The sequence below is a fragment of the Tyto alba genome, unplaced genomic scaffold (genome assembly GCF_018691265.1).
Source record: "Tyto alba isolate M040663 unplaced genomic scaffold, T.alba_DEE_v4.0 Super-Scaffold_10, whole genome shotgun sequence".
NCBI classification, from domain to species: Eukaryota; Metazoa; Chordata; class Aves; order Strigiformes; family Tytonidae; genus Tyto; species Tyto alba.
The window spans coordinates 28995292-29019512 of NW_024881262.1; the positions used below are offsets into that span (position 1 = coordinate 28995292).

A 24221-nucleotide genomic window follows, 5' to 3' on the forward strand; every position below is an offset into this window, starting at 1 on the left:
AAGAGAGGTGGGAAAATGGGGTGCTTTTTTTGCCACCGTAGGCTAGTGATACCTACCTGTCCCTGCAAGCAGTGCTCCCGGGACACGGTTAGGAAACTGGGAAGCTGAGGACCAAAACTAGCTCTTTTTATCTTAGCGACGCTAATTTTCACACCACTTTCAAGCCCTACGCTTGGTCAGGCTGGTGCTGGACCCCCAAAGATCCTGACCTGGGGGTCCTCTCGCAGGACAGCGTGAGTGAGGGAAGAGGAAGGGAGCACCCAAGGAGCCTCTCCCACGGGTGCAATGCACCCTCTCGTGGCGAGCGGCCACGGTGGGTGCCTGGGCAGGGAGTGGGTGTCAGTGGGTGCTCGTGGAGCGGGGCTCGGATCCTTGGCATCTTACTGGGGCATATGCGGGGACCCACCAGCCCTCCCATGGGGAAAACCATACAGGGGGCTGGGATTTGGTTTCTCCAGGCTCAGGGCACCCTGAGGCAGGCTCCACTCTTTGCCACAGTCCCCCCCATCTCTCTCCCCACCTTCCTTTATGTGGGGAAAAGCAATAATTTTGACACAATTCTTGAGGCTGGATTCCCCTCAGCCAGGATTGACCTGCCTTTCTTCCTCCTCTCCGTGAGGAGCCTGCAAAATAAATCAGTGCTTTGCATAAACAAAGCCCGGGAGAGGTGTTGGTAAAAATAACAGCACCCAGGAGCTTCACAAATGCAGTTTTTTCCACAAGAGGAAAGCAGGATAAGTTTTTTTTTTTTCCATAATCCCTTGACCCAGGGAGGGATTTCTCCATCTACCCACCCAATTTCCCCTCTTCCACCACCTCGGAGACAAATCTCGGTTTGCTGAAAGGTGCCTCCCTTTCCTTTCATCCCTTCTGGGGGACTTGAATTGAAACCCCAGTCGCTTTCCCTGTGGGAAGGCTGTGCTGCCGGTGCCTCATCCGGCCGCATCCTGCAGCCCTGGGCGTGAGCACAGCAGAGGGGAGCTGCTGGGGGGGGCAAGCAGAGGGTTGGTGTGCTGGGTGTCCCCCCCCCCGCCCCGGGGTGGGCGAGCACCATCACAACCGCCGCAGTCCCAGTCCCCAAACCGGCCAGGGCTCGGCGAGCCCTCGCTCCCACCTGCTCCCTGCACGCTGGCGTTAGCTTCCTGCGACTTTAAAGTTCCCTCGGCTCACAAAGGAAAAGAGGGAGGAGAAAGGGTTTCATCATCGCTACCGAGAGCAGACTTATAAAAACTTTGCGCTCACGCTGCTTGGCTCACTCGCAGGCTCGGAGGGTTTTCGGCACAGACCGTGTGGGCTGCCGGCAGCAGGACAGGCCAGAGAGGGACGGGAGCCCACGCACAGCCCAGCTATTTGGGGCTCCCCAGGAAACCCCCACGATGGGAGTCCACCCCGAAGCCGGCAAATCCCCAGTTGACGTCCCCAAAAGGTCCAGCACCTGCTCCCCGGGTATTTTCTGCAACATCAAGGTAAGGAGCGGTGCCGGCAGGGATGCGCCCGCTTCCCCGGCGGGGAGGGAGGAGGATGCTTTGCGTGGAGAGCGACCCCAACCCATCCCACAGGTCCCTGCATCCCCACTGCAAACCGCCGGTAAAATGAAGGGTGTTTGCTAAGATGCAGAATTTGCAAGTCAACTCCTCGGGCAGTCCTGGATAACGCCACTGAGCTCCATCCCGCCCGGCGCGTGGGAAGGGCTGGGGGGGCACCGTGGGTTTTGGAGTGGTACCCTGCACGGCGCGTGGGTGTCACGCCCCGTGGAAGTGGCGTGGGCAGCTCTCCGTGGGCTGCAGAGCTTGCCCACGGCATCGGGTACACAGTGTGCTGCTGCTTAGGGAATGATTAACCACATCCTGGTGTGAAAAGAAAACACTGCCCTATCATAACACTGACTTGCTTTAAAATCCTTGGTGAGCAGGGCATTTTAAGTGACAGAAGCAAAATCCTGGCGATTTGAAGTAAGTTTTCTGGTGTTGGCTGCCCAGTTACTCACCTGCCCCTATTAGCAAGGTGAGAGCTGTCATCATAAAGCTGGTCCCTGCCTGAGCTTCAGGCTCTTGAGCTCACTGCCTGTGTGAGAAAACACCAGCCACCCTGGCCACCTCTTGCCTTTTAAGCCCTGCTAACCATCCCGCTTTTACACCACCTCTCACCCTGTCTTTTTGTTTTTTGTTTTTTTTTTTCCCCCGTGGGGCACGTTTGGCCCATTTTTGGATGGGCAGCAAGGCTGCTGCACATGCTTGTTCCTGTCCCCAGGACATCCGCCTGCGTTGGCCAGGATTTCCCTGGGTGGGGGGGATTTTCGTGCCTCGCTTGGCAGCACCTCCGCACATCGGCATCCGAAGCAGCCGGGTGCAGTTTTGGGGAAAGGCAGCTCCCCAGCAGCACCTGCCCACGGGCAGAGCAGCTTTGGGTATGTGAGAAGGGCCACCAGCTGGCAGGACACCCCCCTCCCCTCCTTGTACTGGTGCTGCTGGTCATGCCCAGGGCTGGGGTGTGATTTCCCACTAGTGTTACTGACTACAAGTGGGTGTTTGCTGCAAGGAAGGGTTTGTCAGCACTTCCCAGCTAAGCATGTTTTCAGGAACGTGCAGCCATGGGTCGCGGTCCAGGATAGGTTTGGGTTTCATTTGCCACCCCTCTTTCCTCACCTTGCATAAAAGGTGGCACAGCCCACTCCTCTTTGGGCTGCGCTTGCTTGTTGTTGGTTTCTGGGGAGCAAGCGATGGTTTCTGAGGAGCTCGCTCCCCGCACTGGCCCCAGAAATCTCTGTCAGGGTGCCGTGGGGATGTTCCAAACAGGCTGCTCTCTTGAGCAGCGTGGCAGGGCAAGCAGCAAAGCTTTGGGCTTGCTGGGGCCAGCGGGTGATACGGGTGGGGGCTCCCAGGGCTGGAGGCATCATCCCAGATGATGTCTACCAGTCCTACATCCCTGAAGGTCCTCACTGCCTCGGCTGGGCTATTCCAGCAGGCGACTTGATGGTCCTTTTTGGCTGTGAGCTCCAGGAGGAAGAGCTTGAGATTACCCTGGGTAATTTGGGGCTGTCCCTGGGCTGCTCTGACATGCCTCTGGAGGGGACTGGTGACCTGAGCCCTCCTCTGGTGGAGGTGCAAAAGGTGGCCCTAAACCCCTCCGGGCTGCTCGGGTAATGACCATGGCTCAGGGTTAGTAATGTTCTCCAAAACCAGAGCACTTCTTGTAGTTCGTGCTCTTTTCTGGTAATACATACAGCTCTCTTCAGCTGCATGCTTGCAAAAATATCCCGGTTCTGAAAAAAAACATTGACAAACTCAATGCTGCTTTCAGGATGTAAAACTTTAGGGTTAAAAAAACAAACAAACAAACAAACAAACAAACAAAAAAAAAACAAAAAACCAAAAAAACCCCCAACAAATATTAATCCATTTCTGCATCCTACAGGCAGCCACAGGACGTGTGCTGTGTGTGTCACAGCAGTTGGGCTGGGTGCTCAGCACCCCCAAACCCAAGGGCGCTGGGTCAGGGGCTGTGCCCATCAGCTCCAGTGTCCAGTGCCGGCTGGAGGGCTCAAGCCTTTGTTTCAAAACGAGCAAAGAGCCTGGAGCTCCCCAGTCCAGCCAGGAGCTGAGCTCCGAGCCTGTCTGGAGGATCCTAGGAGGTGATTTTGGAGGGGGAGGTGGTGCTGCATCACCCGGTGTGGCAGCCGTGTGGGGGATCACACGCAGAGTGACCTCGGGAGCGGGAGATGCCACCAGAGACACCCCACCTCCCGCCTGCCCTGGCTGGTGCAGATACAGCTGCACTAAGGGAAAACCAGCATGTGAAAAGGAGCACTTCTGTTTTAAAGAGTCAACAGGTTTTTGCTAAATCAAGGGGAACCAGCCCTTGACTTAGCACAGCTCAATACTGACACTGTGCAAGCACATTAAGGAACAGTTTGAGCCTTATCAAAAACATGCTTGTTGGCATCAGATGGATAATAGGTAACATCTGGGATGCCAGGGAGTTAGGACACCCATCCCTTGGTGAAAAGTTCTTGCTTTTAAGAGCAAATATATTCATAAATTGACAGGCAATGACATTCCACCGCCTCTTTCCTGACCTGTTCATTCTTCCCGTGCTGTGACATTTGTGTTAAATACAAATACACATTAAAAAACCGACTGCTTCAAGCTGGAAAGTACTAGCCTGTGAGCAGTTGTCAATCCTCTCAGCCTCAAAAAATTAGTAGAAAATCAAAGCGTCACAATGGAATTTCCAGAGCTGGGAAACTGCTTTGTTGTGAATGGGTCGTCAGATGGCAAGGCATACAGTAAACATCTTGGTTTAAATGGCTTTATAGCTCTTTTTTTGTATGAGAAGACATTGGCGATGCAAATAACTTACTATATAAAGTCTTCATCCAGTACCTAATTGTGTGGGAAGCTGCTGGAGTCATCCTGCACAGAGTCAGGTACTATAAAGGGGCTTAAATTAATTAGACACACCGTCTTCGCATAAACGATTGCAGTTGCTGACAGGGACAGTATTTCCAACACAACGAAATCCCCTAATTGTAGCAGGCTCCGAGTCTTAATCACGAAGCTCATCTTTAATCCATAAAGCTCACACGCCAGGATCATTTTCAGAGCGCCTTTTGCAGGGCTGGGGCCAAAAATAACAAATTCTTTTTCTGTGCAAACCATCTCGCTCCCCCGTCTTCCCTGTGGTGGGGACCACTGCCTCCCTGCACCGGTTCCCATCGCTCTGGGGGAGGAGGGGGGGTTGGCGCCCGCCCCGCCGCCGCTGATGTTCGGAAATGGAGAGCACGACGGTGGGCATCGCGATGTCTCACTCTGTGAGCGTGGGTGTCCTGGGTTGAGTGAGTGGTGGGGTTTTTTGGTGGCAGGGGAGGGGGCTATCGGGGCAGCCCCCTGTGAGAAGCTTCTCGAAGCTCCCCCAGCTCCACGTCAGCTCCACTTCTGTTTGGGAAATTGAGCCAATCGGCTGCACCTCTGCGATAACGTATTTAAGAAGGGACGTGGTGACGGGCAGTGGGACTGGTGAGGAGGAGTTGGGGCAGCTGCGTGAACACCAAGGTCAGTGGAGGAACGGAGGAAGAAAGGAGGGGGGAGGTGTGCCGGAGCAGAGACCCCCCCGTATCTTGTGGGGAGACGGCAGGGCGGCCCCCCCTGCCACCCATGGAGATCTACGGTGGAACAGACATTGATTTATGGCCTGTTGCTCCTGCTTGATGATCAAGGTTCTGTGCCCGAAGAAGGCCGGGGTCTCATGGGAAAAGGCAGCCCCGCTGCTGTAATTCAGTGCTGGGAGGATTGCAGCATGTGGGGGAGTCCCACGCCGGAGCAGCTCGGGAAGGGCTGCAGCCGTGGGAGGGAATCCAGTCGGAGGAAGTTAGTGACCCATGACGGAGCAGTGTGGGGAACGCTGCGGCCCATGGGAGGAATTCAAGTCGGAGAAAGTTTGTGGAGGACTGTCTGCTGTGAGAGGGGGACCACGATGGAGCAGGGGGAACAAGTTCCAGAAGCTCCCCTCACCGAAGAGAAGGGAAGTGGCAGCGCTGACTGCACCCCCCATTCCCTGCCCCTGCGCCACTGGGGGAGGAGGTAGAGATATCGGGAGCAGAGCTGAGCCCGGGAAGAAGGGAGGGGTGGGGGGAAGGTGTTCTCAAGATGTGGCAATGCTTCTCACTGTCCTACTCTGTTAGGTGTTGTTAGTGTCTGTAATAAATGTATGTTCTTTTTTTCTTCCCCTAACGAGTCTGCCTTTTGCTCGTGATCATAAAGGGGGATTTTTCCCCATCCCAGTCCTATCTTGAACCCCAAGCCTGGCTCTCTGTCCCTTCTCATTGCCGGAGGGGAAGGGAGAGAGAGCTGCTGCATTGTGGTTGGCTGCCAACCAGGCCTAAACCACGACAGTGGGAGAGGGGAAAGGTCCTGGTGGTTCTGCAGGGCTTTGAAGAGCGGGATGGGGACGGCGGCGCTGGGGGGGTGGGTGGTGTAAGGGGGTGCTGCTGGGGGATGCGGGGGGGGGACCGGTGCAGAAGCAGGCGCTCGGGGAGGCAATGCAATGCTGTGGATGTGGCTGCTGGCTCATATCCATGCTCTGACACAGCAGGCGTTTACAGCTGATCTCTGTACCCTGCGGGAACGTGGTTGGTGACAGTTCCTTGTTGCTGCTGTGGAAGTTACTCCCTGTTACACACGGGCATTAATGACTGTAGCTAATATTGCAATTACACCCAACAGCACCAAGGCTCTGTCTACACTGATATTTAAGGACACCGCCTGGCTCGGCGGACGCTGTGTTTGCAGTCTGCACCGTATCGCGTAGCTGGAACAAGCCTGGTCATTGTGCTTCCGTTTTTGAGTCCCTCTCAGATGTTTCAGGGTTGCTTGAACCCCTCTAGAAGGTGGCCATTCGTCTTGAATCACCTTGAAGAGAGAAAGCAGAATGCAAAATGCCTTCAGTTTGGGGGGCTGGGGGGTTGCTGCAGAGTGTTGTCCCCTATGAGAAGCCTCGAACACCTCGGGAATTCCACAGTGGTGGCGGAGATGGGCGATGGTGAACAAAGACATCTGCTCCCAGCTTTGAAGTTCACCAGAGCTTCCAGGGTTGTGCTGACCGGCGCTGGGATTTTGGGAAGTTGCAGTTGTGCTGCTTGGCAAATGCGGGATGAAGCCAACCTTCAGGTGGATGCCAGCAGCCAGTGGCTCTGGGGACACCGAGGACCTCCCAGCCTAAAGGAACAAAACAGGTTTGAAAGGAGGAGGAGGAGTGGATGGCTGGTCTTTTTGATACCCCTGCACGGTCATGGACCCCACTGATGTCCCCCAGTCCAGAGTCCTAGCCGCTGTTTCTAGTTATCACGTCTATGCTCATCTTGCCCTTCCAGACATTCACTGGAAAAGGATTATTTCAAAGACGTTTATTTGCAGTGATTCTGATGGTTTGGCTTCTTCACCTTTATGGTCTCTTTCGTGGGTTTTGTGCTATTTTATTTGATAGCTAATTGCTTGTTCAGGATCCCCAGAACAATGACAAGGGCAAGAGCTTTATACATCTCTTGTTACTTAGCCGAGTTGGACTGGTTTCAGCTGGAAGCCAGTTATCTGGAGAGCACAGGGGAGCCACGTAAAATGGTTGGGAGTGAAGGCAGAGGGAGGCTTTTCCTCTGTGGACCGCCTGGCTTGGAAAAGGAAGCAGGAAGATAACAGAGAGTCATTGCCGCTTGTATCAGCTGGATGTAGTCTGGGGGAGATTTAAAAGCCTTAGAGGCAGATTTAAATTGGGTACTATATTGGGGCAGGAAAAGGGGTGGTCTGGAAGAGCGTAGGCAAGGGGACAGCAAGGTCAGGAGGAGACTGTGGGCTCTCAGGATGTGATAAGGCTTTAAAGCACGCCAGGGTGAAGATGTCGGGAGCCTGCGAGGTGCAATGGCCAGGAGTTGGGAGCTCTCCCCTCCCCGGGGAGGCAGGGTGCCTTCTGTAGAAGAACTGGGAGCCTTGTCTTTGGGTCTGAGGTCCCAACAGCATCAGGGCAAGTTCTTTGTTCCTTCCTTTAAAGGGGCTAAAGGAATTTGCTGAGAGAAGTGTATTTCAGAAGCCTGGAGATGTAGCTCTTCTGCTGTCATATCCCATTGGAAAATATTATGAATAGCTTTATTTAGCTGTTAGCAAGAATAAGAGGTTCATCAAGTCATTGGTCTGAAGACAGAATGGCTGTAGGTTTGGAGAAGGAAGCACCAAGAGGAGAGAGTCATTGTTGATTAGGGGTATTGGTTTAAGCCAGAAAATCAAAGGATAATCCAATACTGGGCACTGTGCAAGGAGAGGTGGCCAGCTGGATGAGCGTTTGTAGCAAAGAAGCAAGCAGTGTCCTGAGGACGAGCGGGGTGGCATGGAGAGAAGGACCCTCTGTGACTGGGGTCTTCCAGCATTCATGGTGATGAAAGCAAAAGTTGGGTTTAGATGGACCCGACACTGTGTTTACATCTGGTTTTAGTGGCATCAGGTTTCAAAAGGGAAGAACCACCCGGCCTTCACCAACAACACCAGCAGCAAGGTAAGGAAAAAGTTGAGGAAGAGCCAGACAGTAAAATGGGTTGGAAAGTTTAGTGGGATCAAGGTCTAGGAGACGTGAAACAAGATAATTTTATGAGGGGCGAGGTGGTTCAGTGCCCAAACACAACCAAGGAGTGGTCAGTGTAGATAAGATTATCATGAGCAAAATGAGAGAGGAGTGTCTCTGATAGGGAGCACAAAGCATGGCCAGGGCTGCAGGCGTGCGAGAGGAGTGTTTACATACACTTGTGGGTCAGGGAAAATGAAGCCAAGCTGAAGCTACCTTCAAGGAAATCACAATCAGATCCTGATGGACCGTAAAGAAGAGAGACATTCGGCGAAAATGAAAGAGCGAAGACCCAACCACACAACCTACCTGCACGCTCGGTCTGGTTGCAGGAAGGATGAAGGCTGCTTAACGACATGCATCGTATTTTGCAGGCAGAAGTACTTCTGCAGCAGCGGCTTGGGAAGTGGCAAGCCCTTGTGCCTCACATGCTGAGGGTTTGGTCTCAGCCATCCTCTACGGCCAAAATCCTCCTTTTTCTGACATCTGCAATGTGCACCTCCATGTCAAGGCAGGGACGTGTTTTTATGTCCCCTGGAATGCTCCCTCTACACCAACTGAACAAAGCAGGGCTTGCACGGACCTTGCAAGGGCATCGGGATACAGTGCAGGGAAATCCCATGTGTACATTCATTGCAAAAAGAGCAAACATTGTCTTTGCACTTGACAATTAGGGGTTGTAAAGCATATATTAGTTGGCACTAGACAGTCATCATTGCAACTAAGAATCTGGGCAGTGGCGTGCGTCAGACAATCTCTAACCATTTAAATTTTTCTAGTAGTTTATCTTTAGCAGTAGAAATAAAATTTAGGAGCCAACTTCTGCCATTGGACCGCGCCCCAAGCCTAGAGGTTTTGTGCTAAGGGACATGCTGTGGCAGGGTATTTGGTTCCTTCTATGGAAATGTTGCTTCTTTTTTTATTTAATCTTTCATGATGCTGTTTGATCTATAAATCTAGACAGCTGGATGTAGAAAAGAGAAAGAGATGCCAAGGAGGGACGTATTTCCCCACGCATGTCTGTATACTTTTCATTTCCAGCCGATGCATTTCTTTCAGACTGAGTGATCTCAGCCATCCTACTGCAGGAGAATCTCTTACTGTATTGAGTGTTGATCATATACAAGCTCTAAAATAAAAAGCCTGCCTTCTCCCTGACTACTATAATTCTGGGGATATTCTTACTACTTTGGGGATATTTTCTTATTTAACCCAACTTGCCAGGCTTTTAATTGGCTGCCTTGGTGACCTCCCCCACCTGCCCCTTCAAAACCTCTTTCAAAACAGCCCACATTTCATAATAGGCTTTTCTAAGGTCCAGTGCCCGTGTACCAGTTCATTAAGGCCAGTGACAGTGGTGACAGTGCCTTATCTTATGTAAGCAGTATGGAAAGAGAGAGACACAAGATAAGGGGATACAGCTTAGTGGACCCAGTATGTGACATGGGGTAGTGCAAGTGCCTGCTGCCCACCAGCACTGCCCGCCTCAGTGCCCGCTCCCAGTGCATGCATCCAGCAGGCAACCTCCCTCTGACCCCAAAAGCTTCAGACTCCAAGAACACCCACGTCAAGTATGGTTTACCCCCTGGCTCTGGCTTCCTCATCCTCGTCTGCTTTATGGGCTCAGCACGAGGCTGGGAGACCCCCTTTTCTCCTCCCGGAGCCTTATTTTGTTCCAGGTGAGCATCAGGAAAGTGGAAAGGGTGAAAGTGGATCTTCTGAGGTGGCTCCAAGGGGTTGAAACACCATCTCAGGCATCTTCCAGGAGTGCACCAGCCACTGTGGCCATACCTGGCAGCCCACAGGGACATCTTGGTGCCGCATCCTCATGCCTGGGGGCTGCCCACATCCCAGCCTACCCCCTGCCTCAGCCCCACCAGCCCTCCGGGTCAAGTATTTGTTGAACACGTTTCCTCTGAAGAAGATTTGGGTTGGAACTGATCAAATAGCTGCCAGCTCTCTGCTTTGAACCTGAGAAATGTTGTCCAGACCATGGAGGGACCAGTCCCCTCTCTTCCCTGCAACAGGCTGGGTTGCTCTTCCTTACGAAAAATCGTTGCCCTGGGAGGTGCTGGTCCCCACAAACTGGCTGGAGGGGAGCAGCGTGTCAGCAAGGGACCTTCCCCCAGGCGTTTGCTTCCCTTTTAAATGAAGTGCATCTTGGAAAGGAGTCAAGTGTCTTGTATAAACAGCCTGGAGTCAGGATCGCTCAGGCGCTCTGAAGGAAATGTGGGGATGATTAAGAGGGGATTTTGTATGTGTGTGTGCGGGGGCACGTGGGTGTATGCCTTTGGCCTCTCTGTGCTGCTCCCTGGCTGCCTGGGATTGCTGCTTCCCTACAGCTCCAAAAATACACCAGGCTCTGATGGGAGCATCTGCTCCGGAGGGTCAGCGCTTTGCATTTGTGGGAGTGTCCCCGACTCCTTAACCTCCCACCATGCCTTCGCCTTCGTTGCTGTTGTGTCGGCTTTGCGTCAGCAAAACCACCCTTCAGATGAGCTTGGCTCTTCTTTAAAAACCCCTTCTTTGTTAAGTGTTACGGAAGACGGATGATAGCAGCTCCGTCCCCTCGTGGGGTTGCTCGGCGGGTGTGTGGGGCCAGCGCAGCACATCTGGCGCTCTCTGCAGCTGGAAGGGACCAGGTCGGTGCTGGTTTCCATGGACCAGCAGGTTGTGGGTGGTCAGCACGAACACGGGGAGAGGGACAGTGATGGGAGAGACCTGCGAGGGGACACGAGAGAGTGGTGCCCTTCACCTCCACCAGCCTCAGCGGTCTGTTCTTCCCAGCCAGAGCGCCTCGGCCAGTGCCAAGGTCAGGCAGTGCACGGGCTCCTTTTGGGGAGCCCTCCAAGTAAATCCCTCTCCCAACTATTTGAGCTCGGAGACTTCAAGGTTCGGGCCGTCGTTATTTTAATTAGAACTGAGTCTGCTGAATGCAGGGGAAGCCTTAAATCAGGTACATCTCTCACAGTTGAAGTGCGTCTGGAAAAGCTGAGCTCCAGCTGCACAAGTCCTGGAGCAAAGGCTGTTTTGTTTTGCTCCAATGGTTTTGGGTGGAAGCTTCTTCCCAAGCAAAAAAAAAAAAAAAAAAAAAAAAAATCTCCTCTGCCCTTCCCCTCCCATCCTCTGGGCTCTCCGCATCCAAGTGCTGAGGCTGATGTGGGGTCTCAGTGCCAGCAGCAGCACGGCGCAGGGTTGGGTGCCCTGAGCATCCCTCCTGCTCTTCTGCCTTTCCTGCTAACGCTGCTTGCAGGACTCCTGAGCTGGGGGGAAGCAGTCGCACCTCAAAGTCTCTCCCCTTGTCAGTGCTCTCCTGCTGCATTTCTCCCACCTTGCCTTCTGCCACGGCAGGCAGCCCCAGCTCGCTCCCAGGCATCTCGGGATCCGCAGTCACGTTTTATCTGTCCCCAGGTTATCACCAATGCCTAAACCCATCCCAGGCCATCTTCTGCCAGCTCTGCCTTCTCCTGCCTGCCCTCTCTGACCACAGCTTGACCCTCTCATCTCCTGCCCTCCATCCTCTCGTGGAGCACAGCCAGTGCTGGCTCCCCATGGTCCTTCCATGCCTCTACCCTCTCCCCATCCCCTGCCAATCCCAGCACTGTGGGGAGACTCTTCCTCATCTTCCCTCCCCACCAGCATCCTCTCTCTCTACCAAACACTTCTCATCTTCCCATCTGCCCTGGGATTAGGCTGACATTTGCTGCACTAAATTCAGCCTCAGTGATCCACCCTCTTCCCTTCCCATTGGTAAACATCTTTGCTTCCCCAGCTAACGCCTCGGACGGGGAGAGCTCTCCCTCCAGCTGCTCGGCATCTCAGGCGGTCCCGGCCCTCCACTGTTTAGCCAGCACTTCCTTATTCGAATGACTTCAATAGGGTCTGGCCAGAGCTGCAGGAACAAAAATTAATGTTCTCTGGCAACAAGATCCCCTCTTCATTTTTCATCCTCGCAGGAGTCACCTCTCTGCTCCAGACCAGCCCAGCTGGATTAATTACAGAGTGATCCCAGGTCAGGATTGGGAAAGGTGAAGGTGGTGGATCCAGCTCTCACCCACAGGACCATGTGCTGGGATGGGTTTTTGAACGTAGGAGTTGATAGCAGGAGAGCGTAGAGGTCATTCTGCTTCAAGAGTTTACTTTCAGATGTTTCACTTCCACTTTGTCCCTGCCTGAGAGGGTTTCCCGTGTTACACCCCACGTCATTGCTCTGCGGCTTTTTGTCGGGACAAAATTCCAGCCTGGGACTTTGTCCTGTCCTGCTTGGCTACCATGGTGGCAGATGCCTGCCTGATGCTAGCCTGTCTGCAGACACCCCTCCGAGATATGACTGAGGAGTTTCAGGATGGCAGCTTGTCCCCATGACCTTTCTTCCCTCTGTTTCAATGTTTGCCTTTCTCCTTCTACTTTTCTGTGGTCTCCAGGTTGTTCCCAGTCTGCCCTCACAAGGCCAAGTTTCCATCTTCTCCTTCTCCTTCATCTCCATCCTTTTGTCTGCCCCTTTCTGTCAGCTCCTCTCCCATCCCTTATGCTTTTAGATACCCAGCTGTGTCTTCTGGCTGGTGCTATCCTCCCTTGCAGGAGAAGCTTCCCAAAAAGCCATCTTCTTCTACCCAAATTCTCTTGCAGATCCTAGACCTGGGTCTGCATCCCTCCTCTGCTCCCCCAAAAGCCACTCCACCCACCTATGGCATTTGCCTCCTCTGTATCGTGTGGATAATTTTGTTCTTTTTCTGTGTTTTTTTGGTTTGTTGGTGGTTTTTTTTTTTTTTGTTTGTTTTGTTTTCACACAATGGATCAGGGCTTCTGGGCGCTACCACCATTTCAAATAAATACTAATAATGAATATTACTGCTCTCCTAGCCAAGGACATAATGAATTTGTCAGCCCTGCAGTACCTTTGATCCCCCATTCATCATCTCAGGCTTCCCACCGTTATCTTTGTGGGACACGCTTCCGGTATTCAGCAAATATTTGATTTCCTGTGAATTTAAATAAAAAGGCCTTTCCCCCCCCCCCTTTTTTTTTTTTTTTTTTAATATGATTTTAAAATACTTTTGGCACTGTGTGGATGCATTCCATTCCAAGAAAAATAAAGGAAAACTGTTCTGACTAAATATAGATCAAAAGATACTTGTGAGCTGCCTCTTGCATCCCCGGCTGAGAGCGCTTTCCTCTCCCAGGCCACCCGGGCTCTTTCAACCACACTTCTGCCCTGCCCCATAAACTCTCTGTATTCCCTCCTCTGCTCCAGGCAAGCTCTGCCTCCATTCGGCTTGGTTTCTGGCTCGGCTCACAGCCTGGCTCGAGGGAAAGATGCTGTTTTTAGAATACTACAGAGGTCTTTCAGTAGTGAGACCACGCTGTGCATATTTCATTCTTTCCCTCTGGGGCTTTTAAAGCCCTTTTTCAACTTTTTCTTGCAACACCCCTTGGAGTCAGTCCTGTTAATTGTCTTTACAGCTGAGTGAGTCCAAGGAGCCAACTGGAGATACTGGATCCCAGGTAGACTAAACCAGCACGGCTCCCTTTCAGCGGTGGCCCGGCAGCTGCGGGATTCGCTCCAACACAGTCTCAGGAGCACCCACCGAGTCTATGCAAAGCCCAGCCCGTCTCATTTATCACTTTACAACTCCCAGTGCAATGGGTCCTCTGTGGGTTGGAGGGTTGCTCTTGAGGGTGACGCAAGGGTCGCTGCAGTGCAAATACCAACAAATATTGGTAACAATAAAGCAGAGGAAAGATAAAACCAGGGCTCCTTGTCCTCTCTTCTGAACACTGCATTGCTCATTTTGCAAAGCTAAGTTAATCAGGGATCCAGGACTGAGCCCCTCAGTAGCTCTGTTGCATGTCAGAGGTGTCGCCGTGTTGGCCAACTGGAGTCCGTGTGCTTATGACTCGCAGATCCCCGACGTGGGACACTGTCTCCAGCAGTTACACATCAGCAGGGCACTGGGTACTAACTGGGATGGCACTTCTTTTGCCCACAGGTGTTTGTGCTGTGCCATGGGCTTCTCCAGCTCTCCCAGCTCCTCTACAGTGCCAACTTCAAGAGCAGCCTTACCACCATTGAGAAGCGCTTTGGGCTCTCCAGTCTCTCTTCGGGTTTCATCTCCAGCTTGCACGAGGTAACTGGGTGAGAAGCTTGTGCGGGGGCCCCAAGGGGTGGCCAGAACATGTCAGGGACCTTCCCAGAATAGAGTCTCAGGGTTGTTCACACCCAGTGCTTCCTCACCCATGCCTACATGTGTTGGGTGAGGCAGCTGTTGCTGTGCACTTGGACACCTCTTCACACTTGACTTCTGCCGTACCACGTGCCAGGAGGTTGGACATACGGTTGTGTGGTGAAGATGTGGCCTTGGAGGGCGGCAGCCTAAGGCAAGCTGCTTCAGAGAAGACCACACCATGCTGGGATGCCATACGTCTCCAGCAGAGACATGACTGGAAGTCAGAAAACGTGCGGTGTGATTCTTCTCCACTGATTACAGTTCTTACAGCTCTTGTGAAGAAGAACATTTTACTACGAGTAGCATCCACACAACTACAGCTCTGTGAGCAATTTCCAGTAAAACTATCTGTTTTCATAGGTTTCTCATTGGCTTCAGGAATGACTATGGCTTGAGTCATTCCAAGAATTCTCTAAAAGGAGGCCCTGGCCAGCAGTCTCTCCAAGAGCTAGCCCTTTTCTCCAGTGCTCCCAGATGGTCCTGTGGCAAAGAACTGACTTCCATTAGCATATTGCTGAGCTGGCTGAGAGTTTTCTCACAAACACTTTCTAATCTCTTGCTCCTCTGCAGTGAGTTTTCTAGTTCACATTGTTGTGAACTGTAAACTTTCTGGTAGCTCTTCAAGGCCGACTAGGAAAAGATCTGCTGGCAGAGACATTCTTTTGACGATACAGACGAAGAAGCTCTTGGTGGCAGCCCATCTTGCATACAGCTGGTCTTCTCGCATGGGATCTTCCACCAAGAGTCTGGGCACTGGGGAACCTCCTGGGTCCTTGGGGAAGTAGATGCCCAGGTCTTACCTCAACCAGCACCTACATCTGGAGTTAAAAAGACTGGTTCAAAGCCTACTGAGACCAGTGAAGGACTTCCCACTGACTGTGACTAGTCACGAAGAAAGAGACCCAGTATGGACAGTTGTGACACTGGTACTGATGAACTGGCATAATTAAGCCCTGCAGAGTATCTCAAAGCTGTAACCCATGTGTTCCTTATTCACAAGAGAATTTACTTATACATATGAGAATTAATGCCTGGAGAAGTAATATGAAAGCAAACGCCAGGTAGAGCAGTCTGTTACTGCAAGGATATAAAGGGAAAATGATTGGAATAGGACATATGCCATGCTGTTAAAGAATAACAGCTTGCAGACAACAGATACCTCTTTATTTCTCTGCTTTATGAGAGAAATTCCGTGCTTTACTCCAGCTCTGTGTGAGCTGCCCTGCCTGTCCTGGACCACAATCTGTTCGCATTGATGGCTGCAGTAGTTCCAAGAACAAAAACCACAAAGAGGCAAACAAGGGAGCCCCTGTAAACATAAATAAAAAGTATTCTTAGCCATACATGCCAAGGTTAAAATAATGTTTAGCTTGTCCCAAGCTGACAAAGCCCATGTAATGATAATTTTATGGTGTTCATCCACTTGCCTGAGTAAGCTGCATGTTTTCATATCTTTTTAGCTGATCACAACTGCAGCTGAAAATGTCCAGAGTCACAAACATTTGCAATGAGCTGGACTTTGTAGCTGGTCTTGTGTCTGTTTAGAGTCATGGGAATGGAGGCAATATGCTTCATTTCTTGCTGTGTCTGGGGGCATCATTAGTTTATGCCACACCCTCTGGGGTGGGGGGCAGGTGTGGGTGCTGAAAAAAAGCCCCAGCCAGATCACAGGGAGGTTGTGAAGTCGCCTATGACGGCAAGGGATGCACACAGATGTCAGAAGCCAAGGAGCTGACCTGCTAGCTTTCGATGAGAAGCAAGAACGGACTTGCTGTGAATATGAAGGGTGAAGGACTGTCCCGCTCCTGCTCTTGTGGGGGTCAAACACCACCTGCTAAAAGAGCTCTCCACCCACCTGGACACAGTCATGGGGCACCAGTTATAGGGTCCTGACCTCCTCCCCGACGTCTCCTAACCTTCTCCCCATTTCGCTGTGCCCTTTCCAGATCGGCAACGTGGTCCTCATCATCTTTGTCAGCTACTTCGGCAGCCGAGTTCACCGCCCGCGGGTGATCGGCCTGGGGGGGCTGCTGCTGGCTCTGGGAGCGTTCCTGGTTACCCTGCCCCACTTTCTCTCAGACCCCTATGAATACACCACGCTTAGCGCCGGTAAGTGCCTCCACCCTTGTCGCCATGAGCTGTCCCAGCACAAACCCATCTCCCGTTGCTCTGGGCTGGGTTACCCGTGCCTACCCAAAAAGAGGGGCTGTCTCCAGCACACACACAATTTAAATGCAGCGTTCGGGGGGGAAAGACTTAAGGCAGAATTTGCTATTTTAAGCCTGACTTCAGTATAGCTTTGCAACCCTTCCTGAATGCAACAATGACATAAGGAATCTCTTCTTCCTCTTCCGAGCCTGTCATTCCAGCCGTGGTTTCAGGTGCCGAGTGCTGTGGTCATGGTGAATTACCTGAATTCCCCATGGATGCTCCTGAAGGCCTCCAGAGGGAGCAGTTTGTGTTTCAGGTTCAGCAGTCAAGATCTCCTCTCACCTCCCACCAGTGCCCAAGCAGCTTGCTGTAGGGCTGAGACCCCTGAGAGAGCCATCATCCCACATGGACATGCCAACCCAGGAATATTTGTCAGGACGCTCCACATTCAGTGAGGCAGCATATCCTTCTACGTGGATACTATAAAATATCATAGAATCATAGAATCCCAGGTTGGAAGTGACCTCAAGGATCATCTGGTCCAACCTTTCTTGGCAAAAGCACGGTCTAGACAAGGTGGCCCAGCACTCTGTCCAGATGAATCTTAAAAGTGGCCAATGCTGGGGAATCCACCGCTTCCCTGGGGAGATTGTTACAGTGACTGATTGATCTCATTGTGAAAATTTTTCCTCTTGTGTCCAGTCGGAATCTCCCCAGGAGTAATTTCTACCCATTAGCCCTCAGCTTTTCCATGTGACTCTTTGTACAAAGGGAGCCTCCATCTTCTCTGTAGCCACCCTTTAAATACTGGAACACAGGGATAAGGTCTCCCCTAAGCCTTCTCTTCTCAAGGGTGAACAAACCCATTTCTCTCACCCTTTTCTTGTATGGCAGGCTGCCCGGTCCCTCAATCATCTTTGTGGCCCTTCTGTGAGCCCTCTCCAGACTGCCCACAGCTTTTTTGCGCAGCAGGGACCAAAACTGAACACAGTATTGCAGGTGTGGCCTGAACCAGTCTTTTTGACTTCATAAGGTTCTTGTTAGCCCACTCCTCCCGTCCACCCAGGTCTTCCTGCAGGGTGGCTCTCCCTTCCAAGGTGTCCACTTCCCCACTCGGTTTGATATCATCAGAAAATTTCGTCAGGATACACTTGATCCCATCATCCCAATCACTTATGACACAAACAACGTTGGGACCAATGTCAACCTCCGGGGGGACCCCACTTATAACAGGGTGCTGGTTTGAAAAGGAGCTATTTTCCACCATGCTCTGGGGCCAGTTCCCCACAGACCACTTTTCTAGACCGTAACACAGCAGTTTCTCTAGGAGGCATCTGAAAAAGCTATACTTGAGAACTAATCATTTAACTAGCTTAATAGGTTATTTTAAATATGCTTCTCTCCTGCCCGTGCCCACCCACCTCTCTTCAGATCTCTAAGCATGCTGTGCCCCTGCTTTCTGCACAGGTGGTGTATATGTCTCTCCAACATGCTCCTGAGCGTCCTGGAAAGAGGTTTTGCTTTCTGTGGCAATCAGAAAAGCCACAGTTGCAGTTCTGAAACTGCGTCTCTGCCTAGTGATGACAGCATGGTTATTAACAATGCTATGTCATTTGGCTATCTGAAAAGCCAGACAGGGAGGGAGCGTGAAACCTGTTGTGAGCAGAGACCGCTGCTGCTGAGGCAGCAGATTTGGGGCAGAAGCCCTGGGTTGCAGGGTTCTGCTGCTGATGCCCTGTGTGATTATGGACAAACAATTTCACTCCTGCCTTTTTTTGGGGCACCAGTGCATTTCCTGATGATGCTCAAAGTCTCTTCAGTACCTTGCTACTGAGGCTCTGTGCTTTTCTGAACACTGAGCTGGATTCATACCAGAACAGATCTTGCCATATCAGTCTCATTTGGATGGCTCTTATCTGCTCAAGAAGTTAATAGCTGTGGCACTGTAGGTTAGTGCCACATGCTCTGGGGGCAAAGGAGTTCATCTGACTGATAAGAAGGCTTGCAATTGCAGTCCTGATGTTTGTGAATGCCTTGTTTCACCAGCTAGGCTTCTCCTTTCTCCTGGTTTTTGTGAGTGACAAAAGATTTTGCTCTTGTTGGTCTCCCTGCAGGCAGCTGAGAGCTGTGGCAGTGCAAGGGAGAAGAGGAAACAGGCTCCCCTGCAGCCCTGCTGCGAGTCCAAGCTAAATGCAAATTCAGCTGGAGGTTCTCCTATAGCCCAAAGCATTTTGGAAGGGAAAGGAATATTATCTTTGCTGGAGTCACAGAGGAACTGCAGCGTGAGGAGTGAGGTCATCTCCCTGCTGCTGAGCAGTATGCAGGTGACAGAGCAAAGATCTCCTGTCCCCAGGGCCTGTTCTGCTCTAGCCAGTAAACCTTATGATCCATACAAAGGAGGGCTACTGATTTAACTGGGCAGACCTTGGGAACAAGCTAGTGTGTGTACAACAACAGCTCCAGTTTCCATGCAGAATGGAATATGCAGAAGAGCCTGCATCACGTGCCACAAAGCTGGCTTTGGTCTTCCCAAAGTGACTTCAGCCCCTAAATCCTCGGGGTGCCAATGAGCCTTTAGCCTCCTTGGGGGTTGCCACCTCTGAAAACCCTACGTCACCTCGGCTCTGTGCCAAGTTACTCCCCCAAAACCTGTGTCACCGAGGGGGGTGGCGGTGGTCGCAGCAGTGCCGGCCAGGGAAAGCCTCCCACCTCTAGCTAGAAAATGCTTTCTCCTGGAAAAGCTCTGAGCCCCATGCATCACGTCCCAGCCCAATCCTCTGGGTTCAGGGAGCCTTGAGCTGCTGGGTGGCCTTAGGCAAGTTGCTCCCTTTAGTTAGGTGCTGACTTTGCCACAGCTCAACAGGATGGAAACCCCGGACAAGGAGCGAAGCACAGAGAGGACAGAACTGCTCGCAGGTGCCTGGCAATCTCTGCTCCCACCAGAGGGTTAGAGATTCTGTGGCTTTGCTCTCCCACATCAGCTCTAGGAAATCTGGCGCCACCACGGCTGATCTGCAAGCCCAGATCCTACAAAATTTTATTAAAAACGATGGCCCTGCATGAGGCTGAGAGTATGCCAGCGCTTACACAGAAATATGAAGACCAGCTCTCTGCTGGCTCGCAGCTGCCTCCCTGCGGAGCCTTGAATGTCTCTGTGTTTTTTTGAGTTGGCTGTTTTGGAGAGTGGATCAGGCATCAGATGCCAAGTTTTCTGACTGCTTAAATTCATGTGAACTGGTCAGGATTTGGGACAGGGGCTGCTCTTGCTGTGAAGGAAACAAGTCGAAGGAGCAGGTATCATTCTGCTCCCTGCCCAGAGCCGTACGTGTCTTGGCCAGGTATTTACAGCCCACGAAGATGCTCCAGTCCTGGTTGGAGTTTGTATGACAGTCTTGAGCAGGATGAAGACCTCCCCATGTCTGGACGGTGTGAAGAAGTAAGGTCCTTGCTTTGGAAGGAGGTGGGCTGTTCCTGAGTGATTAGGGCAACGGAGATTCGGGGTCAGGGTGTCCTGCTCGGGGCAGGCAGGTCGCTCCAGAGAGCACTGCTCCCTGTTCCTGACCGGGTACCGCAAGGAGCAAAGACCATAGATAACTAAAAGCCAGCCACGGATTAGGTCTACCCTCATTAAACCAAGAGCAGCCTCTCTCCATGGCATTCAGCCTGCCATAAGAAGCTTCCGTGGCTCTCACTTTTGCTGCGGTAAAATCTTTATTAGAAAAGCAGGTTCCTTCTGTCTGGCAGCGCGGACCTCTTAGACAGCACAGCTTCAAATGGACTTACGTAGGGATTTTCGTGGTGACCTACTACTAGGAATGTGCTGCCACACTATGCCAATGAAAACCCCCAATCACTTGACAAATATTTGGTTTTGGTTTGTGTCTGTTTGCTCAGAAGAGTAGAAAATCCACAGGTATTACATAAACGAGAATGATGAGATAGGAATATTGAACTAATTATAAATAATAAAAAAAAAAAAAAAAAAAAAGCCACAGTGGGAAGAACTAGCTTTGAAAAAACAGGACTTATTCTGTTTGCTCTGTAACGCCTTCGTTTAGCATGAAAATCAGGTTTTGCCATCCGTGAATATTTAGGCTTTTCCAATGGCTTTGACACCATCTGTCCGAAGGCTTTTATCAGTTGGCTGGGTCCAGTGTTGCTGCAGCTTTGATGGAGAGTCTTTTATCCTCTGCTGACAGCTCAAATGCAGGTCCCTGTAGCTGGCTGCAGGGCTGACCCTTCGCAGGAGAAATTAATTTGCTTCCATCTTCTCTCATCCGCCTGTCTTTAAAAGTCTGATAAAAATCACAGCCTCGTTGTTTGCTACGCTGACATTGGTATACTACCCCAAAAGAAGGGAAAGGTGATGAGACCTGCTAAATAAAAGGAGCAACCCATCCAAAATCCAACAGTGTGCGCCTCCTCAGCAAATGTGGGAGATTACCAGTATTTAGGGATTTAGTGTGGGAGGAGGCAGGGGACGTGCCTGGTGTTGTAATACTCATTCCTCTCCTTTTCAGGTAACAAAAGCCAGGTCCAGACTGAACTCTGCTATTCAGAGAATAAGTTTGTCTGCCCGAACACCACCCACGATCCCCAGAAGGAGGCCAACAGCATATGGGCAATGATGGTAGTTGCCCAGCTGCTGGCTGGTATCGGGACGGTTCCCATCCAGCCCTTTGGGATATCCTATGTAGATGACTTTGCAGAAGCAAACAATTCCCCGCTGTACGTTGGTAAGTGGGACCGTTGCTGTATATCATTTTGTTTCCTCCAGACCTTAGAGGTGAGGTGTAGAGGTGCTCATCTGGAGAGGAACTAGTGGAGACGGGTTGAGCAGCCAGTGGGACTTAGATGAGATCCTTCCCAATTAAAATTCTGGTCTGTCCCGCCCCTTGATAGTCAGCTGTTCTCTGTAGGGTTATATTTGTGGTGTGGGTGTTAGGAAGACAAAGAATTGGGGCAAAGAGATGAGAAGGATGAGCTGGAGCTTCTCCCTTGTGTCTGTGAGAACTTTATGCCATCCATGAGGGGAAAGAGTAGTAAGGAAACCTTCTCAGAGGCCATCTCCTGCTCTTATTGAGCGATGGTTGGTTATGGTTTAACCAGAGGTATGACAGCCTGCAGAAGCCAATTAACACAGGTTTGGGTCAATGGTTTTGCTGTGGAATCGGTCCCTGTCCTGGTCCCTGTCCGGTGGAGGCTCCCAGGCTCAGGACGACTTCTCAGTTGCGAAGAGATAGGCACTGGCTTCCATGTTAAACTACATTTTTTTCCCTGTGAATGGCAAAACCTGTCTGGTGCTGGCCTTCCTACGTGAGCTTTAAGCTCAGCCCATAAGTTATTTAAAAACCCAATTCCCCCTGGTGCCGAACAATGTCTTTAAAGCAGCCAAAGGTGCCAGAGTGATTTAGGAGTCAAAAACGGATGTTCCAAAATAAGGTAAATACTAAAGGAGCAGGAAAGCCTTTGGAATTAGACTCCCAAGGACAGGCTTTGGATGAGCCCTGGCGTACTTGGCAGGGTCTCCAGGTGCACCTCGGTGTGCTTTGCTCCAGACTCCTCGAAAGGAGCTCCGCAGAGTCTCCTGTGAGGGTAATTCTCGCTTCTCTCAGCTCAAATTTAGTAGTCTAGGCTGGCAAAAGGAAGGACAGAACATCCTTGTCTTCCCCCTGCGGCGAGGGGTCACTGCTCCCAGGACCTCCGAGTGCCCTTTGGATTTTCAAACCTGCAGGTCCTGATGAGGAAAGAAAATGGAACTGGCTTGTTCTTTAGAATACTTTAGGGCTGTGGGAATGTCCGTGTCAGGGGGTATGGCTACTGTGAGTTTGGACTGCCTCAGTGCAATGTAAATACCATTGTCCTTTGTGTCTTGTTTTGGTTTAGGTCTCAGCATCTTCTTATGAAAGGGAACACTATGTGTGAGGTTAAATACTGCCTCGCTAACGACCCTGCCCTTCAAAAAGTTTATGCTGTAGAAACAAAAGCACTTCTTTGCCTAATTGAAAAAAAAAGCTTTTAAGATAGGTGCACAGCTGAGGCATAGGAGTGGGATCAGGCGCTTTCATACCCAGTATGCTCAAAGGCTCCAGACCAGCAAAATGCACAGAAATGGTCGATGCAGTTCAAGCAAACCGTCTCCTTTTGAACATCTTAAGAAAGTTGTGCAAAGAGTTTCTTTCAGGGAGGAAATTTGAATCCTTTCATTCCAAAGAAATCAAAAGGAAATATTTTGACCTATGGGTTAGGTCCAAGTTATCTATTTTTTGAACGGGATAGTTCAGCTGAAACGAGGGTGAGCCGCTGGCCTTTTTGCTCTCAGCACCTTTCACCTCCCCTGAAGTTTGCACCAAATGTTTTTGCTTGGATCTAACAACTGAGATGAATTTACTTCCTTGGACTCCTGTAGGAGACTAAGGTCTTTCTCACCTGCGGGAGCCCAGAATGCCACCATTCTGCTGCTCCCTGGGGTCCCCCCGCTTTGCCACAGTGAATCATGGATATTCATGGTGTAGTTGACGGCTTTTAGTGCATCAGCAAAGCCTTGACTGCAGCAGAACAGAGGAACTTTTTCTGCAGACAGCTGCCTGCCCTCCTCCTAGTCCTGTTAGATAAATACCACGTTCAGTATCTGAGCAATAGGAATCTTATCATCTGCCACTTGTTAAAAGATGGTTTCTTTCCTCTGCATGTTGTAACACCATTCCTGCCTCACGTGGGCAGACAACAGCTGTATCTGCATTGAAGCTACAGTTCCCTGCTCACACTGGCTCTCTCTGCTCCCTTTTTTCAGCCATCCTCTTTGCCATTGCCGTGTTTGGCCCTGCTTTTGGATACTTGCTGGGATCCATGGTGCTGCGGCTATTTGTGGATATCGGAAGAGTTGACGTCGGTGAGTATTTCTCAAGTAGCGATGGTCCTTCTAAAAGCCTTCTGGGAGTCAGAAGGTCACTCTGAGATGACTGGTGGCAGAAGCCACCCGTCCCGTGACCCCCCTAAACCCACTCTCCTGGAAAGATCTGACCTGACATAGCACCCCCAGCACACTTCTCCACTCCATCACCCTGTGAGTGAAGCTGCAGATGGTCCTGAAGCCACCACTGAAGCAGGGCCCTGTAGCAGGGACATTTTGATGTCCTACTCATGGTGCTTCACTGAAGCACTCGTGGTCATTGATGGGGTCTGCCCACTACCACCACGCTGAGGAAGTATCACCCTACCCCAGCATGGTGGTGGAGAGAAGCAGGGACATCTGAAGCATCTAGGAATGGAGAAGACAACCACAGGGCAACTACTGCCCTATGAGTGCACAGGAAGACTTGAGCCTACTTGTCCTCCTCCCCACCACCCTTCACCAGCGTCTGCAGAGAGAGACACCAAGCTGATGCCACTGCAGGGCTTATTTTCTTTATCTGCGGTGTGCGCGTATTATTTCTGGTAACTTAATCACTAAAGAATTCTCCCCAGCTCCACCATTAATGTGGCTTTTCCTGTGTTTCCTTAGAGAGATCAGAGCTCGCCTGACATTTTTGTCTGGTGCCTGATAAGAATAATAAATGAACCTGGGGCAGGAAACGGCGAAAAGCCTTGGCTTTCTCCCCGCGGCGGCAGCCAGATTTAGCAGCCTCTGCCTGGTCGCTCCGTGATGACGTCCGAGCTCCAGAGCAGAGTGATCCTGTCTGGGGAAGCAGGGCGATCGTTTTGGTGGGCCGTGGGCTCCTCGCCCGCCACACTCCGGCA

The 24221-nt window shown here is 51.3% G+C and overlaps 1 protein-coding gene across 1 annotated transcript in view; it reads left to right on the forward strand.

The window, feature by feature from the left end:
* The first annotated feature begins 1013 nt into the window (after positions 1-1013).
* The window catches only part of SLCO2A1 (solute carrier organic anion transporter family member 2A1), a 31019-nt gene continuing 7811 nt past the window's right edge, over positions 1014-24221 (forward strand). Inside the window, exons 1-5 of the mRNA XM_032992629.2 lie at positions 1014-1466; positions 14094-14231; positions 16277-16439; positions 21002-21217; positions 23275-23373. Of these exons, the coding sequence (XP_032848520.1) occupies positions 1377-1466; positions 14094-14231; positions 16277-16439; positions 21002-21217; positions 23275-23373 (706 nt within the window). The 5' untranslated portion in view covers positions 1014-1376. The remainder of the gene's footprint in view (positions 1467-14093; positions 14232-16276; positions 16440-21001; positions 21218-23274; positions 23374-24221) is intronic.